Source organism: Nomascus leucogenys, chromosome 2 (genome assembly GCF_006542625.1).
Source record: "Nomascus leucogenys isolate Asia chromosome 2, Asia_NLE_v1, whole genome shotgun sequence".
NCBI lineage: Eukaryota > Metazoa > Chordata > Mammalia > Primates > Hylobatidae > Nomascus > Nomascus leucogenys.
The window spans coordinates 51,392,829-51,411,768 of record NC_044382.1 but is presented as its reverse complement, the minus strand read 5'-3'; the positions used below and the strand labels follow the sequence as shown (position 1 = coordinate 51,411,768).

The window sequence follows — 18,940 nt, the reverse complement described above, 5'->3', positions numbered from 1 at the left end:
CACAGGACTGCTTTATCTAATAAGGATATAGATTGTTGTTGTTGTCCATAGTTTTGTTTTTGTTTTTTGATACAAGGTCTCACTCTGTTGCCCAGGCTGAGTGTAGTGGTACCATCACAGCTCACTGCAGCCTCGACCTCCTGGGCTCAAGCAAGCCTCTTGTCTCAGCCTCCCAAGTAGCTGGGACTACAGGCACACACCACGGCTCCTAGCTAATTTTTGACTTTTTGAGTTTTTTGTAGAGACACGGTCTTGCTATATTGCCGAGGGTGGTCTCAAACTCCTGGACACAAGCAGTCCTCTTGCCTCTGCCTCCCAAAGTGTTGGGTTATAGGCATGAGCCACCATACCTGGCCTTGTCCATAGTTCTTAGTAGCAAAGGGACACACAACATTAGAGACTTATCAAGTGAGAGTCAGTGTTCTTGGTGGAACTTGAATGTCCTTTTCAACATGCCCTAAGTATGGACAAACTGGAGGCCTGATTGTTCTTTCCTTTGCATTTTTATTTTTAAAAATTTGTTATTTAAATTTTTATTACTATAATTTTAGAGATGGGGTCTTGCTTTGTCACCTAGGGTGGAGTGTGGTGGTACAATCGTAGCAGACTGCAGCCTCCAACTCCTGGGCTCAAGCAACCCTTCTGCCTCAGCCTCCCTAATATCTAGAACTACAGGTGCACCAACATGCCCGGCTTTTTTTTTTGAGACAGAGTCTCGCTCAGTCGCCCAGGCTGGAGTGCAGTGGCGCCATCTTGGCTCACTGCAAGCTCCCCCTCCCAGGTTCACACCATTCTCCTGCCTCAGCCTCCCGAGTAGCTGGGACTACAGGTACGTGCCACCATGCCTGGCTAATTTTTTTTGTATTTTTTAGTAGAGACGGGGTTTCACCATGTTAGCCAGGATGGTCTCCATCTCCTGACCTCGTGATCCACCTGCCTTGGCCTCCCATAGTGCTGGGATTACAGGCGTGAGCCACCACGCCCGGCCTTTTTTTTTTTTTTTTTGAGATGGAGTCTTTTTTGCTGTGTCACCTACACTGGAGTGCAATGGTGCAATCTCTGCTCACTGCAACTTCTGCCTCCTGTGTTCGAGCAATTCTCCTGTCCCGGCCTCCTGAGTAGCTGGGATTACAGGCGCCCACCACCATCCTGGCTAATTTTTTGTATTTTTAGTAGAGATGGGGTTTCACCATGTTGACCAGGCTGGTCTTGAACTCCTGACCTCAGGTGATCCACCTGCCTCGGCCTCCCAAAGTGCTGGGATTACAGGCATGAGCCACCATGCCCAGCCAGTTCTCTGATCTTGTCCTCCAGTTTTTATGCATAACTGAGACTGAGCTCTCAAATTCAAATGGTCTTTGAATAAAGCTAAATGTAGGCCGGGTGCGGTGGCTAATCCCAGCACTTTGGGAGGCTGAGGAAGGCGGATCACGAGGTCAGGAGTTCGAGGTTATCCTGGCCAACATAGTGAAACCCCGTCTCTATTAAAAATACAAAAAATTAGCTGGGCATGGTGGCAGGCACCTGTAATCCCAGCTACTCGGGAGGCTGAGGCAGGAGAATGGCTTGAACCCGGGAGGCAGAGGTTGCAGTGAGTTGAGATCCTGCCATTGCACTCCAGCCCAGGTGACAGTGCCAGACTCTGTCTTAAAAAAAAAAAAAAATTGCTAAATGCAGTATTCTTTGGTGTTTGCTGTGGGAAATGTGTTCTGATGAGAGGGAGGCAATCCACAATGTGCCCCTTTGTGTGCAGTGTGGACAAAACACTGCTTCCAACTAGTTGCGTCTAAGACACTAGGTTATCCCACTGGTTACCAAATAACTCAACTATGGTTTGCTGCCTTTCATAGCTGGCCCCTGTCCTTAAATCCCAACATCTTCTGAAAATAATATAGAGGCTTTTGAGACTGTCTTGTTTCTACCCACTCACATTCCAGTTATGGGACCAGGCGGGCGTGGGAGAAGAAACGGGATCGTCAAAGTGGGACTGTTCCGTGTGGCATGATGGCAATTTCAAGCAAGGAATGTTGCTGAGTGCTCAGAGCCTGCCCGGGACCAAAAGCTTTTCATGAACTTGGGTTTCATTTGTATTTGAACATCAGTCATCTCTCTTGGGGTCCTCTCTTGAAAGCTACTTTTGCCCAGTAGGCTAGAAAGTGGGGCACTGTAGGTTTAATAACAGCATGCAGTGGTCACAGGGTGTTAAAAACACTTTTTAAAAGTCATTCTTACTAGTTTTTGTCATTAAAAAAAAGAGGAATTCATTCTAATTGTAACAGGCAAAGTAATACAAGGATATGTAAGGAAAATATGTTGTTGTTGTTTTCAAACTGCCTCCTGGCCAGGCACAATACTTGTATCTGTAATCCCAGCACTTTGGGAGGCTGAAATCGGTGGATTGCTTGAGGCCAGGAATTCAAGACCAGCCTGGGCAACATGGCAAAACCCCATCTAGTCTTGTAAACATAAAATTACATTTTTTGCTGAAATACAAAAAATACAAAAATTAGCTGGGTGTGGCAGCACATGCTTAAAATAGAGCATGGCACATTAATATTCTACATGTTTAAAATACTAATAAAATAGGCCAAGCTTGGTGGCTCATGCCTGTAATCCCAGAACTTTGGGAGGCTGAGGCAGGTGGATCACCTGAGGCCAGAAGTTCGAGGCCAGAAGTTCAAGGCCAGGCTGGGCATGATAGCAAGACCCTGTCCCTACAAACAATCATTAAAAATTAGCTGCGGTGGAGTACACCTGTAGTCTCAGCTACTCTGGAGGATGAGGTGGGAGGATGGTTTGAGCCCAGGAAGCTGAGGCTACGGTGAGCTAGCGTTTGTGCCACTGCATTTTAGCCTGGGTGACAGAGTAAAACCTTTTCTCAAAAAATTAAAATGAGGCTGGGCGCAGTGATTCACTTCTGTAATCCCAGCACTTTGGGAGGCCAAAGCGGGAAGATTGCTTGAGCCCAGGAGTTTGAGACCAGCCTGGGCAACATAGTCAGACCCCATCTCTACAAAAAATAAAATTAGCCAGGCATGGTGGCATGTACCTGTAGCCCCAGCTACTCAGGAGGCTGAAGCAGGAGGATTGCTTGAGCCCAGAAAGCCAAGGCTGCAGTGAGCAATGTTTGTACCACTGCATTCCACCCTAGGTGACAGAGACCTGTCTCAAAAAGCACACAAATAAAATTAAATAAAATGTGAATAAAATAGTTCACAAAAGCTAGTTGAAGCTTAGTTGAGGCTGCAGTTTTTGATGATGGTGATGATATTGTTGTAGTGAAAAGACTTTCCCAGCTGGGCACAGTGGCTCACACCTATAATCCCAGCACTTTGGGAGTCAGAGGCAGGCGGATCACTTGAGGTCAGGAGTTCGAGACCAGCCTGGCCAACATGGTGAAACCTTGTCTGTACTAAAAATACAAAAATTAGCTGGGCATGGTGGTGGGCACCTGTAATCCCGGCTACTCAGGAGGCTGAAGCAGAATTGCTTGAATCTGGGAGACAGAGGTTGCAGTGAGCTGAGATTACACCATTGCACTCCAGCCTGGGTGACAGAGTGACGCTCCGTCTCAAAACAAAAAAAAAAGATTTTCCCACATAGAGATGGCCAGTAGTGGGGAATGCAGTCTTAGCTTCTTTTGTTGGGATTTGGTTTTACAACAAGTGACCAAATAAGTTTATGAAAGGTGGGCATGCTGGGTTAAAGAACACTTAGACCCTTGTTAGCTTTATTTTTGTTAGCTTTTTATTATGGGCATGTCGAAATATACCCAGTCCCCGTATACTGATCCTCTAGTTTCAACATTTTGCCATTCTTCTTTCCTCCCACTTGCCAGGCTCAGAGACAACCCAGCCCTTGCCAGCGTGACAATGAGCTTCCCAGAGCCTTCCTGGAGCTGGAGAACCTTTCAATCTTTCCTGTAATTTCCTATAATCAGCCCAGGGGATCAGGTTGCATGGGGAGATAATGAGTCTTATGAGCACCTGGAATTCAGGTTGGGGCTCCCCGTCATACTCTCACTTCTCAAAGGGTAGGGCTTAACCACCATTAAGATGAGGTGCCCCAAAGCAGGTTAAGTGCCTTGGATCAAGTTATTTGCAAAACCATTTTCATTTTTTCAGGCCGCCACCCTTGGCAAGTCCAATCATGCTTGTCTCAACTTTCACTGCCTAAATTTGGGAAGGCTGGAGAAAGGAATTCAGTGCAGCCCTCATTCCCTGTTTACATGACAAGCCCCTAAAGATGACCTAGTTGCCCCATTACTTCTGCTGGGGGTGGGGGAGGACTTTTTGAAGAGCATCTGGTTTTGCTAGTTTGAAAAGAAATTCCTATTTTAGACTTAAAAGGATGGTATCTGCCCATCCTTTAAGGACTTGGCATTCCTTCTTGATTCTTTCATCATCTTATGGCTCAGCTGTTCAGTTAACAAACACTTGTCTACCCAAATACACAGAAATAATAGTCATCTCTTCTACTTTCATTGCTTTTTAACTTAAAAAATGTCATCTCATTCACTGTCTTGGTCTTCACAAAACCCTAGAGGTAGGCTCAAACAGTGGTGATAACCTTTATGTTATAGTAGAGAAGGCCAAGGCCCATAGAGGTTTAGCAAATTGCTAAAGCCACCCAGCCAGAACATGGCAGAATCTGGGTTTATAATCCAGTCGCAGACCCTGAGTCCAGCCCTTTTTCCTTGTCTGTGTCTTCCCGTCATTTATTACGGCTCCCCCTGCTCACCCCATCCTTCCCTTCAAGTTGCGGAAGTGAGTTGTAGACCCAGTCTAAGGGCTGAGAAGGTAGGGGTTGGGGCATGGTGGTGATTTTTTTTTTTTTTTTTTTTTTTTTTAACAAACTGGGAGGGAGGGTCAGGTGGGCGACTCTTTGAATGACACAGCTCCCTTCCTACGAATGAACTCTTCCTGGTTTGGTTGCTCAGTTTATTTGCCAGGTAGCAGACTCCCAGCTATTGCATGGGGTAGCCTCTGATCTCAGTCTTGGGATCCTAGCTTGGAGGCATAATCTTCCTTTTAAAAATAACCAAGGTTGGGGCCGGGTGTGGTGGCTCATTCATGTAATCCCAGCACTTTGGGAGGCCGAGGTGGGTGGATCACCTGAGGTCAGGAGTTTGAGACCAGCCTGGACAACATGGTGAAACCCTGTCTCTACAAAAATTACAAAAATTAGCCAGGTGTTGTGGCACACGCCTGTAATCCCAGCTACTCGGGAGGCTGAGGCAGGAGAATTGCTTGAACCCAGGAGGCGGAGGTTTCAGTGAGCCAAGATCGTGCCACTGCACTCCAGCCTGGCAACAGAGCGATACTCTGTCTCAAAAAATAATAATAATAATTAAAAAAAAAAAAAAAAAGGTTGGCCGGGCACACTGGCTCAACGCCTGTCATCCTAGCACTTTGGGAGGCCGAGGCAGGAAGACTGGTTGAGTCCAGGAGTTCAAGACCAGCCTGGGCAACATAACAAGACCCCATCTCTACAAAAAATATTATTTAAAAAAAAACAACCAAGGCCTTAATAGGGTCTCTCCAGAGAGAGGAAGAGCCAACCATGAGACTAACCCATGTTAAGGGCCTGTCTCAGCTCTGCCATTTAATAGTTACAGGATGTCAGGTAAATTTCTTAACCTCTGTGAGCCTCAGTGTCATCTTCAAAATGGAGAAAATCTGGTACTTCCCCTCTCACCCCCAAACGTGGTCTTATTTTTCTCTGGTAAGGGCAGGGCTGTTGGCTTCAGAAATGTTTGCAAGGGTGGCCCCTGGTGGAAGAAATGAGAACTGCTGCCCAGGCGTTAGGGATGGCTTCAGGGCTTTCTGGCAGAAACCTGATCCTCATGTCTAGCCTTGTAAGATAGGACGGCAGGAATTTTTATAAAAGAGCACTTGGATGAAATAGAAGTTCCATCGGACAATTATTTGAAAGGGAGGAAATCAGGCCAAGCTGAGAGTTTCCTAGAATGAATGGTCTTATCGGCTGTTCCCCTCTGCCTGGAAGCTTCTTTGAACCAGGCTTCTGCAAGGCTGGCTCCTTCAGGTCCCAGCTCAGATGGTCCTACCTCAGAAAGGCCTGCCCTCACCATGCAATAGATGTTACATCTTCAGCAAACTCCCTTCTCCTCTGCCACTCTTATATCACCCTCTTTTATTTTAATTTCTTTCTACCTATTACTTACCACTGCCTGAAATTTTAAGTTTCTGTCTTTGTCCATCTCTTCCTCAGTAGTGTAAGCTCAATGAGAGCAGAAACCTTAACTATCTTCGTCATGATTTTGTCCTCACAGTCCAACAGTGTCTGGCATATAGCTTGATGGTTACCTATTTGAATGAGTCCTTTGAGATTCTAATGTATAATGTAGATGCTTCAACCACAGCTTCTCCAGTTTTAGAGTATTAATACTTTTTAAAGTTTTGATTACTTTTATTTGTTTTTTGAGATGGAGTCTCGCACTGTTGCCCAGGCTGCAGTGCAGTGGCGCAATCTCAGCTCACTGCAACCTCCACCTTCCAGGTTCAAGAGATTCTCCTGCCTCAGCCTCCCAAGTGGCTGGAATTACAGGCGCCCGCCACTACGCCTGGCTAATTTTTTTTGTATTTTTAGTAGAGACAGGGTTTCGTCATGTTGGCCAGGCTGGTCTCAAACTCCTGACCTCAAGTGATCTGCCCACCTTGGCCTCTCAAAATGCTGGGGTTACAGGCATGAGCCACTGTGCCCAGACTTTTTTTTTTTTTTTTGAGACAGGGTCTCACTCTGTTGCCCAGGCTGGAGTGCAGTGGTGTAATCATGGCTCACTGCAGCCTCGATTTCCTGGGCTCAAGTGATCCTCCCATCTCATCTTCTCAAGTAGCTGGAACCACAGGTGTGTACCACCACGACCAGCTAATTTTGTTTTTTTTTTTTTTGTAGAGATGGGGTCTCCTTATGTAGCTCAGGCTGGTCTCAAGTTCTTAGGCTCAAATAATCCACCTGCCTCAACCTCCCAAAGTGCTGGAATTACAGGCATGAGCCACTGTGCCTGAACGATATTAATACTTTTTAAAGTTTTAATACTTTAATAGCTATAGAGCTTTAAGTAGTTTTGTCTCTAAGCCATTGGTCATAACATTCTCCACCCAAGTAGTCCTTTTCTGTCTTTTGCATTTGTCTTGCTACCCTGCATGGTCAGGTTAAAGACTTTCCTGTGAAACCTTCACCATCTCTCCGACAGTGATCAATTGATCAGTTTCTCCTCTGTGCCCTAGGCTGCAAGTAGGTAACACCTCTTGGTTCCTCAGAAGATATTAATGTAATCAGCAGTCAGTAACTATTGACTTATCGGTGACTTTTGTGGAATACTCATGGGGGCTGAATCAATGATTAATCAAAGCTATATTTGTTTTAAAATTTGTATTTAACAAACTAATATAATGCTTGTTATGTGCAAGGTGCTGTCTATGTACCTTAAAACAATCGTAGTAGATAGTTACTATCGTTGCCATCATTCTACAGATAGGTAGACTGAGGCACAGAGAGGTTAAGTAACTTGCCTGAAGTCACAGAGCTCATAAGTGGCAGAGCTGGGACTTAAACCAGGCAGTTTGGTCCAGAGTCTACTCTTAACCATTACTGCTTGCTGGCTCTCTCATTATCTGCCACTGTTGTTCTAAATGTAAATGGCTTATTTAAATGTAAATGGCTTCTCACTGTACCTTAGGCACTAACTTCTGGGAACAATAGGTCTTCAGTCCCAGTTATTTTAGTGATCTGTTCTCCTGCTGACTGGCAAGGGCCAATGGACAGAGCAGCCTCCTTTTTTTGTTGTTATTGAAAAAGAGAAATTACTTTCATCTTTTTTGAGTCTCCCTCTGTTGCCCAGGCAGGAGTGTAGTGGTGCGATCTTGGCTCACTGCAACCTCCGCCTCCCAGGTTCAAGCGATTCTCCTGCCTCAGCCTCCCGAGTAGCTGCGATTACAGGCACCTACCATCACGCCTGGCTAATTTTTGTATTTTTAGTAGAGATGGGGTTTCACCACGCTGGACCAGGCTGGTCTCAAGCTCCCGACCTCAAGTGACCCACCCACCTCAGCCTCCCAAAGTGCTGGGATTACAGACATGAGCCCCCACACCCAGCCGAGAAGTTACTTTCTAGACAAGATAATATTTTCAATTGACAAGAAGATGAGAAAGAAATCAGAGCACAAGGAAGTCATCCTGTAATTGTGAAGAACTAACGTTATGGTGATAGCTTTGTTGTTCTGTCACCGGATTGTGGTTTGTTTTGGTTGTGTTTGGTTTTATGGGAGGCTTCCCACAAGTTCGCTCTTTGGAGAAGGAATGCTCTTGTCTTTAATCTGTCCAATTTCCTAATCTCTGTGATTTCTGCCCTGCAGTGAGTTTTGAAGATTGCACCGGTCGACAAAGGACAGCCTATTTTTCCCTCGACACCCGATTCAAAGTGGGCACAGATGGTGTGATTACAGTCAAAAGGCCTTTACAGTTTCATAACCCACAGATCCATTTCTTGGTCTACGCCTGGGACTCCACCTACAGAAAGTTTTCCACCAAAGTCACGCTGAATACGGTGGGGCACCACCACCGCCCCCCGCCCCATCAGGTATGTTGGCATTTTTCTGAGAAGTTCGCTGTTGTTTTAGTGCACTGTCTAATCCAGGTTTCTCAGCCTTGGTACCATTGACATTTTGGGCTGGATGATTTTGAGTTGTAGGGGTTGTCCTGTGCACTATGTAGGATGTTTAGCAAGTATCCCTGGCCTTAACTGGTTAGACACCAGTAGCACTTCCACCAGTTGTGACAACCCAAAGTATCTCCACATGTTGCCCATGGCCTCTGGGGGGACAAATCAGCCCGAATTGAGGGCTCTTGGTCTAACTGAATGATTCTTGCTGGAGTTTTTGGGGTGTGGGGATCAGGTAGTGTGGAAGAGTGGTAAAGGCCTGGACACCGTCTGGGACTGAATCTCAGCCGTGCCATTTACTACTTGGTTAATGTTGGAGGAGTTACATCACCTCTCTATGCTTGAGCTTCCTTATCTGTAAAATGGAGACAATAGTGAGGATGGAATTAATACATGTGAAATGCTAAAAATACACAAGGCATATGTGGTCATTGTTAGCTGTCTTTACCACTCCCCTCCTGGGGGAAGAAGATTGAATGAAAACTGGTTTCTTCTTCTCTCTCTCTCTCTTTTTTTTTTTTTTTTTAAGACATAGTCTCACTCCATGGCCCAGGCTGGAGTGCAGTGGCGTGACTAACAGCAACCTCCACCTCCCCAGTTCAAGTGATTCTCCTGCCTCAACTTCCTGAGTAGCTGGGATTACAGGCACCCACCACCACACCCGGCTAATTTTTGTATTTTTAGTAGAGGCAGGGTTTCACCATGTTGGCAAGGCTGGTCTCGAATTCCTGACCTCAATTGATCTGTCTGCCTTGGCCTCCCAAAGTGCTGGGATTACAGGAGTGAGCCACCATGCCTGGCCGAGTGTGGATTCTCTGATCATTTTGCTTTTTGTGCTTCCAGTAAGAAGAGTCTTGGCAAAGAAGGAGAAGAACCAGTGGGCAGCTCTTACCCCATTAGACTATAACCTCCACAAGACCCTTTCCCATTGTATTTGCAGTGCCTGGCCTTAGGTCCGGCCCATACCAGGAACAGACAAACAGATGAATTGGCCATGAATGGAAGGATGGATGGATGTCTGCCTAGGTTCTTAGCAGGAATGTTTCTAGGGGTTGTTACTCGAAGCCAGTTTCTCAAGTGTTCCTGTAGTGCTTCCTACCGAAATGTCTCTCTGGGGGATATTCTGGTTGTGTCCTGCTTACTGCTTTGGAAGTGTGGAATGTGTTGTAAGTGCCAGGGCCAGTAACATCTTCTTTTCTCCCTGAAGACTCTTGATACTCTTGGAACTTAATGGTCTTCCTGATCCGATTTTTCTCCCTGGTGTAATTAGACCAGAAAAATGAGGAATCTAATACTACAGGACTATATTAACATAGCTCCTTGACTCAAAGTCTCCAAGGGATGCCATCATTCATGTGAAAAAAATTCAGCACAGTGAGTCCTTGCCAGGCAGCTGTGTGTGGAAGCCTCTTATGATCCAGAGACAGTTTTATTTTTTTAGAGACAGAGTCTTGCTCTGTCTCCCAGGCTGGAGGGCAGTGGCGCAATTTTGGCTCATGGCAACTTCTGCCTCCCGGGTTCAAACAATTCTTCTGCCTCAGTCTCTCAAGTAGCTGGGATTACAGGCACCCGCCACCATGCCTGGCTAATTTTTGTATTTTTAGTAGAGATGGGTTTCACCATGTTGGCCAGGCTGGTCTCGAACTCCTGACCTCAAGTGATCTGCCCCCCTCAGCCTCCCAAAGTGCTGGGATTATAGGTTTGAGCCACTGCGCCCGGCTGTAGGGACAGTTTTGAGCTTGGGTCTTCAACTTTTCTTCCACATCTCTTGAACTTTGTCTCTGCCTCCATGTCTGCTGTATCAGGATTAGGTTCAAGTACATGTTATATAAATCTCCCAGTTGTCGTGGTTTATGTCGTGGTTTATTCTTCAAGTTAAGGAAGCCCTAGGCTAAGCTGTGCCCAGTATGGAGACTTGATAGTCATCAAGAGCCCAGGTTCCCCCTTTCCTTTTTGCTCCGTCATCCTCAGCACATGACTTCATCCTCAAGGAGACCTCATGATCCCAGATGGTGGCTGGAGCTTGTCATCATGTCTTTTTTTATTTTTTTAATCATGTCTTTATTCTAAGCAATAAGAAGGAGAAAGGAGTAGCATAAAAATTCATTGCTTAGTTATCTGTCTGCCTTTTTTTTTTTTTTTTTTTTGAGATGGAGTCTCGCTCTGTCACCCAGGCTGGAGTGCAGTAGCGCGATCTCAGCTCACTGCAAGCTCCACCTCCCAGGTTCACGCCATTCTCCTGCCTCAGCCTCCTGAGTAGCTGGGACTACAGGCACCCGCCACCACGCCCGGCTTATTTTTTGTATTTTTAGTAGAGACGGGGTTTCACCGTGTTGGCCAGGATGGTCTCGATCTCCTGACCTCGTGATCTGCCTGCCTCGGCCTCCCGAAGTGCTGGGATTACAGGTGTGAGCCACCGCGCCTGGCCTTGTCTGCCTTTTAAGAAACCTTTGTGGAATTCTTTTTTTTTTTTTTTTGAGATGAGTCTCTCTCTGTCACCCAGGCTGGAGTGCAGTGGCGCGATCTCGGCTCACTGCAACCTCCGCCTCCCGGGTTCAAGCAATTCTCTGCCTCAGCCTCCTGAGTGGCTGGGATTACAGGTGCCCACCACCAAGCCCAGCTTATTTTTTTGTATTTTTAGTAGAGACGAGGTTTCACCATCTTGGCCAGGCTGGTCTTGAACTCCTGACCTTGTGATCCACCCGCCTCAGCCTCCCAAAGCACTGGGATTACAGGCATGAGCCACCGCGCCCAGCCCAACCTTTGTGGAATTCTCCACAAGCAACACTTGAGAAACACTGGCCACAACTTAGCCTCATGAGCACATCTAGCTGCACGTGCAGTGTAGGGAATGTAGTCTTTTATATGAATACATTTCTGGAATGTATATTACAGAATTACAAAATTGAGATATATATTGGAGAGATAGGTTTTTATTTTGTTTTCAATCAGAAACAAAGAGTGGATATTGGGTGGTAGGTAGCGGATTATGCCTCAGCTGGTTTGAGACTCACCTTGGTTTGTCTCTATAGTTCAAAGGATCCTTCTGGAACCAGGTGGTACTGTAATTAGATGGCAGTCTTACCTTGCTTTCATTATATATTTATTAATTTTTAACTTTTTTAAGAAACAACATATCCAGGTAACAAAATCTTTTTTTTTTTGGAGACAGAGTTTGCTCTGTCACCCAGGCTGGAGTGCAGTGGTGGGAACACAACTCACTGCAGCCTTGACCTCCCAGGCTCAAGTAATCCTCCTGCCTCAATCTTCCATGTAGCTGGGACACAGGGTGCACCATGATGCCCGGCTAATTTTTTTTTTTTTTTTTTTTTGTAGAGATAGGGTCTCACCTTGTTGCACAGGCTCAAAATCTCTCAATTTGTATAAGAATAGATCTTAGTCTCTAGTTCTTTTACCTTATTTGGGTGAGTTTTCTCAGTCTGGCATCTTTCCTTTCTTTTCTTTTTTATTTTTACTTTTCTTTTCTTACCCTTCCCCTTCCCTTCCGTTTGTGTTTTTAGTAGAGACAGGGTTTTACCATGTTGGCCAAGCTGGTCTCGAACTCCTGACCTCAAGCAATCCACCTGCCTCGGCCTCCCAAAGTGCTGGGATTACAGGCGTGAGCCACCGCACCCCCCCGGTATCCTATTTTTCTGAGGGATCAGTTCCATGTGCAGTGTTTTCAGGCATGACTCTCTTTCATTTCACGCATGAAAATGTTAGTGTGATGTTTTGCCAGCACAGTGTTCATCTTTATTCATTCTCTGAAAATATTCCATAGTCCTGATGTCAGCAAGGCATGCATGTTCCTTTCCTTTCAATGTGATGATAACTGGGTTTGCATTAATCCGTCAGTGCCCATGTGCTCACCATGGCTGTGCAAGGTGGCCAGTTTTTGTTGTTTTGTTTGTTTGTTTGTTTGTTTTTTGAGACAGAGTTTCACTCTTGTCACCCAGGCTAGAGTGCAATGGCACAATCTCAGGTCACTGCAACCTCCACCTCCTGGGTTCAAGCAATTCTTCTGCCTCAGCCTCCCCAGTAGCTGGGATTACAGGTGTGCACCACCACACCCAGCTAATTTTTGTAATATTAGTAGAGACGGGATTTCACCATGTTGGCCAGGCTGGTCTTGAGCTCACCTCAGGTGATCCACCTGCCTCGGCCTCCCAAAGGAAAAAGCCTGCTGGGATTACAGGCATGAGCCACCACGCCTCGCCAAGGTGGCTGTTGTAAGCCTTAGGATACAGTGGTTTTTCTGGAATTGGTTTTTGTTTTTGTTTTTGAGACAGAGTCTCGCTCTGTTTCCCAGGTTGGAGTGCAGTGACACAATCTCGGCTCACTACAACTTCTGCTTCCCAGATTCAAGCTATTTTCTTGCCTCAGCCTCCTGAGTAGCTTGAATTACAGGCACATGCCACCATGCCTGGCTAATTTTTGTGTATTTATTTATTTATTTATTTATTTTTGAGGCAGAATCTCTCTCTGTCATCCAGGCTGGAGTGCAGTGGCGTGATCTCAGCTCACTGCAACCTCTGCCTCCCGGGTTCAAGTGGTTCTCATGCCTCAGCCTCCCAAGTAGTTGGGACCTCATGTGCGCCACCATGCCCGGCTAATTTTTGTACTTTTAGTAGAGGTGGGGTTTTGGTACACGCTGGCCAAGCTGATCCCAAACTCCTGACCTCAAGTGATCTGCCCGCCTTAGCCTCCCAAAGTGCTGGGATTGCAGGTGTGAGCCACCACGCCTGGCCTAGGATACAGTGTTGATGGTCAGTTTTTTATTTTGTTCGTGTGCTGGGGTCAAATCTCCATAAAACCATAACTCAGTGTTTTCCAACCAGTCCAACCATCATCTCCATCATTACCTTTATTGAGCACTTACTATGTTTCAGGCACTATTCACAGTACTTTAAATGTGCAATACCAGCATCTCATTTAATCCTTCCAAGAATTATATGAGATAGGTTCTAATATTATCCCCATTTCAGACATTAGGAAGCTGTAGTACAGAGAAATTAAGTAATATCTTCCTGGGGCAAGGAGGTACCATCATAAGGATTCAAAGCCAGGCAGTCTAGCTCCAGAGCCTGCCCTTGGCGCAGGCTGGGCTGCCTCTCTAGGAGACAAACACCGGATGTAGAGGGCAGAGAGCGTAGGTGTGTGTGCATGTGTGCACATGTGGCCAGTGTGCAGCTTTGAGGAAGCGTTCTGAGATGATACCTGGTCATATCTCACATGTATCTGGTGCATCTTCAATCTTAAAGCCAGAAAATAGAGCTGAACTCAAACTTGGCAAGCAATGATCAGTGACTGAGTTTTTATGTGGAGGGTGAGAGATAGAATTTTCCCCTGGAAACTTTGCTGTGTTACCAGTAATCACTTTAAAACACTTAAACAATTTGGCAAATATTTTCCTTCCATTTTCAACTCTCTTATTTCCCTGCATGTGCATAAAGTTATCTTTATTGCATATGAAAACTGTTCAATACAAGTCTCAAAGGGTGTTTTTGGCTTCCATCCCAACAGCTTCTATTAGAACAAATGGAAACCATATAGATATAATGATACAGTGAGATGAAGAGATTTATATTGATCACAAAGTAGTTCTCAGTACCAGTTCTCAAAATCTACTTGTTTTGGGATAACTCCACTTTGAGGACCTATGTCCCCAAGAAAAACATAAAAGAAGCTTGGTGCAGTGACTCACACCTGTAATCCCAGCAAATAGGGAAGCCAAAGCAGGAGAATCACTTGAGCCCAGGAGTTCAACACTAGTCTGGGCAAGATGGCAAGACCCTGCCTCTACAAAAATTAAAAAAATTTAAAAAATTAGGTGCACGTGGTGGTGCATGCCTGTAGTTCCAGCTACTTGGTAGGCTGAGGTCAGAGGCTCACCTGAGCTCAGGAGTTCAAGGCTGCAGTGAGCTTTGATCACTTTACTGCACTCTAGCCTGGGTGACAGAGCAAGACCCTGTCTCTATTTAAAAAAAGAAAAGAAAAGAAATCGAAAACCCAAATATTCAGTTGTTGAGTAAGCTCTGATATTAAATCATCAGAGTATAATGTTGCTATTAAAAATTACATTGCGGGCTGGGTGTGGTGGCTCATACCTGTAATCCCAGCATTTTGGGAGGCCAAATTGCTTAAGCTCACAAGTTCGAGACCAGCCTGGGTAACATGGCAAAACCCTACGTCTACTAAAAATACAAAAATTAGTAAGGCATGGTGGTGCACACCTGTAGTCCCCAGCTACTCAGGAGGCTGAGATGGAAGGGATGGCTTGAGCCTGGGAGGCAGAGGTTGCAGTGAGACAAGATCTTGCCACTGTACCCCAGCCTCAGTGATAGAGCCAGATCTTGTCTCAGAAAAATAAAAATAAAATGAGATTATGGAGGCTTGAAACAACTTGTAAATGATAATATCAAACCCTGAAACCAATACTTGCGTATGCATGATGATTATTTGAGCTCTGGACACTAAGAAAGATAAAAAGAGAATGCAGTCTTTACGATATAGCAAAGGGGCTCATTGGTTTTTGTTTTGACTGGTCATTTTGGTGGATATATATAATTTGTCATTGATAAGAGAATGTGTCATTAAATTCAAACTGTACACTGCCCACGGAAGGCTGGGGACACTGTCTGGCTTGGTTGGACTGTTAGACCCGTAGTATCCATCCTGAATTGTCTCATCTTGTTCCTCATCTTCTTTCCTTTTAGGCCTCTGTTTCTGGAATCCAAGCAGAATTGCTCACATTTCCCAACTCTTCTCCTGGCCTCAGAAGACAGAAGAGAGACTGGGTTATTCCTCCCATCAGCTGCCCAGAAAATGAAAAAGGCCCATTTCCTAAAAACCTGGTTCAGGTAGAGAAAGAAGTTCTCTATTTTTCTGGGAGAGATTTGGCAGAGAAGTACCAAGGAGTGAAAGGGAAAAGACCCAATGTTGGGATCCTTCTTTTTTTTTTTTTTTTTTTGAGACGGAGTCTTGCTCTGTCGCCCAGGCTGGAGTGCAGTGGCGCAATCTCGGCTCACTGCCGGCTCCGCCTCCCGGGTTCACGCCATTCTCCTGCCTCAGCCTCTCCAAGTAGCTGGGACTACAGGCGCCCGCCACCACGCCCGGCTAATTTTTTGTATTTTTAGTAGAGACGGGGTTTCACCGTGGTCTCGATCTCCTGACCTCGTGATCCGCCCGCCTCGGCCTCCCAAAGTGCTGGGATTACAAGCGTGAGCCACCGCGCCCGGCCTGGGATCCTTCTTTACTAATTCTTTTTCTTTCATTTTGTCTTCAGATCAAATCCAACAAAGACAAAGAAGGCAAGGTTTTCTACAGCATCACTGGCCAAGGAGCTGACACACCCCCTGTTGGTGTCTTTATTATTGAAAGAGAAACAGGATGGCTGAAGGTGACAGAGCCTCTGGATAGAGAACACATTGCCACATACACTGTAAGTATCTCTTAGAAGCTTGTTGACACTGGGGTAACATCTACCCGGGATTTTTTGGTCAACCCATACTGGATCCCCAGATCAGAGGCTCTGAACACATGAGGAGCTTAACTTGACACCTCTTGACCTGTTGCTAAGGAGAAATGACGGGAGAAGGTGGGACAGTTTGGGGTTGTTAATTTTTCTCCTTGTCAGGAAGAAAGGAAGGAGAATCCCCATGCATCCTCATACAACCAGGACAAATTTAGACCCAAGATGTCAACCTGTTCTTGGGGCTGGAAGTCCCTGACCTAAAGGAACAGGACAGTGATGATATAAGGGAGCAAAACTCATTTCTTGGGCTTGGGAGCAGCAAGCTTAGGAAAACCAAGAGGTCTTTTTTTTTTTTTTTTTTTTTTTTTTTGAGATAGAGTTTCGCTCTGTCACCCAGGCTGGAATGCAATGATGTGATCTCAGCTTACCACAACCTCCACTTCCCGGGTTCAAGTGATTCTCCTGCTTCAGCCTCCTGAGTAGCTGGATTATAGGCAGCTGCCATCACGCCCAGCTAATTTTTTTGTTTTTAGTAGAGATGGGGTTTTGCCATGTTGACCAGAGTGGTCTCAAACTCCTGAACTCAAGCGATTCACACTACTTGGCCTCCCAAAGTGCTGAGATTACAGGAGTGAGCCACCGCGCCCGGCCTCCAAGAGGTCATTTTTTTTGTTTTTGTTTTTGTTTTGGATATTTGTTTTTTTGAGACAGGGTCTACCTGTGTCACTCAGGCTGGAGTGCCGTGGTACAATCATAGCTCACTGCAGCCTGGACCTTCTGGGCCCAAGCGACATTCCCACCTCATCTGCCTGAGTAGCTGAGACTAAAGGCTCAGGCCACCACACCCAGCTAATTTTTGTATTTTTTGTAGAAACAAGATCTTGCTATGTTGCCCAGGCTGGTCTTGAAATCTTGAGCTCAAGCAATCTGCCCACCTTGGCCTCCCAAAGTGCTGAGATTACGTAAATCACCATGCCTGGCCAGGAAGTCATATATTGATACCAAATTCAGAAATATCTGGGGGAAATGCTAGACTAGAAGGTCCAGAGCAAGTTTCACCCGGCATAGAATAAGAGTTTTTCAGGCCCCCACCTGTATCTCTAGGTCTGATGCCCTGGTCCTCGTGTGGGAAATGGGAGGTCTGAGGCAGTGGGGGTGTTCTCCAGCCCATGGGTCTTACCTTGTTATGATCTCACTAAAGCAGCAGCAGCACATGTGTGAGAAAAGTCACCCACTGGGGGTCTCAGAGCGTGGGAAGGTGTGGCAGCCGGGGGAGCGCACTGTGCTCTGGCCGTGCCCCTTCTCCCACATTTTCTTCCTCATCAGAACTCAGGTCACCCTCACTCGGTTGTTTCAGCTCTTCTCTCATGCTGTGTCATCCAACGGGAATGCAGTTGAGGACCCAATGGAGATTGTGATCACGGTGACCGATCAGAATGACAACAAGCCCGAATTCACCCAGGAGGTCTTTAAGGGGTCTGTCATGGAAGGTGCTCTTCCAGGTATATCCACTAATGAGAATCTGAATACCCAGAAAGACTCTTAGGTTCTTTGGACCCCAAAGTGTTGTCCAACCCCAAAGGTTGTGTAACTAAAGCTGATCCTTCCTATGGACAGAACTTCTTGGCAAGCCATTGTTGTGTTATATGCGTGTGTGTAACAGTCTACCTGTGGAAACATATAAAATAGGGAGAGTTTAAGAACAATCTTCCCTTTTTTATTATTAAAATTTTTTTTTTTAGGCTGGGCATGGTGGCTGATGCCTATAATCCCAGCACTTTGGGAGGCCAAGGTGGGTGGGTCACCTGTGGTCAGGAGTTCAAGACCAGCCTGACCAACATGGTGAAACCTCGTCTCTACTAAAAATACAAAAAAATTAGCCGGGCGTGGTGGCGGGTGCTTGTAATCCCAGCTACTTGGTAGGCTGAGGCAGGAGAATTGCTTGAACCCGGGAGGCAGAGGTTGCAGTGAGCTGAGATCACGCCACTGCACTCCAGCCTGGGTGACAGATCCAGACTCTGTCTCAAAAAAAAAATAAATAAAAAATAAAAAATTTTTTTTTAGGGACAGGGTCTTGCTTTGTTGTCCAGGCTACTTTCAAACTCCTGGCCCCAAGCAATCCTCCCACCTCAGCCCCACAGGCTGCTAAGATTATAGGCATGAGCTACTATACCTGGCTAAGAACAACCTTCCTAATTAAGGAACAGATCTTTGCCAGTACCTTAAAGCCCTAAACAATCCCCCTTGGTCACATTCTTTTCTCTCCTCCATAAAGATAACCACACCCTAGGCTGGGCACGGTGGTTCACACCTGTAATCCCAGCACTTTGGGAGGCCAAGGTGGGCAAATCACTTGAGGTCAGGAGTTCGAGACCAGCCTGACCAACATGGAGAAACCCTGTCTCTACTAAAAATACAAAATTAGCTGGGTGTGGAGATGCATGCCTATAATCCCAGATACTTGGGAGGCTGAGGCAGGAGAATCGCTTGAACCTGGGAGGCAGAGATTGCGGTGAGCCGAGTTTGCGCCATTGCATTCCAGCCTGGGCAACAGGAGCAAAACTCCCATCTCAAAAAAAAAAAAAAAAAGATAACCACACCGTGACTTTTGTCATAATCATTCCCTTTCTTTTCTTTATTACCATTTGTGTATTTATACCTGGATAATAAGTTGATAGTTTGTTCAAACTTAGAAAGTTTGAGCTTTCTTCCTCCCCTAGCACTTTGGTAAGAATTCTAGGAATTAGGGAACTCTGACATGGTACCACCCCCATGTCCCCTCC

At 45.9% G+C, this 18,940-nt stretch overlaps 1 protein-coding gene across 4 annotated transcripts in view; it reads left to right on the top strand.

Moving 5' to 3' along the window:
- CDH1 (cadherin 1) overlaps positions 1-18,940 on the top strand; it is a 96,898-nt gene that overhangs the window by 56,586 nt on the left and 21,372 nt on the right. For all 4 annotated transcript variants that reach the window (XM_030794864.1, XM_030794861.1, XM_030794862.1 and 1 more), the window contains 4 exons: positions 8,379-8,602; positions 15,400-15,543; positions 15,969-16,124; positions 17,515-17,659. Coding sequence is in view for 3 of the 4 variants with exons in the window: in XM_030794861.1 (XP_030650721.1) it covers positions 8,379-8,602; positions 15,400-15,543; positions 15,969-16,124; positions 17,515-17,659 (669 nt within the window). In the remaining variant the exon portion in view is untranslated. The remainder of the gene's footprint in view (positions 1-8,378; positions 8,603-15,399; positions 15,544-15,968; positions 16,125-17,514; positions 17,660-18,940) is intronic.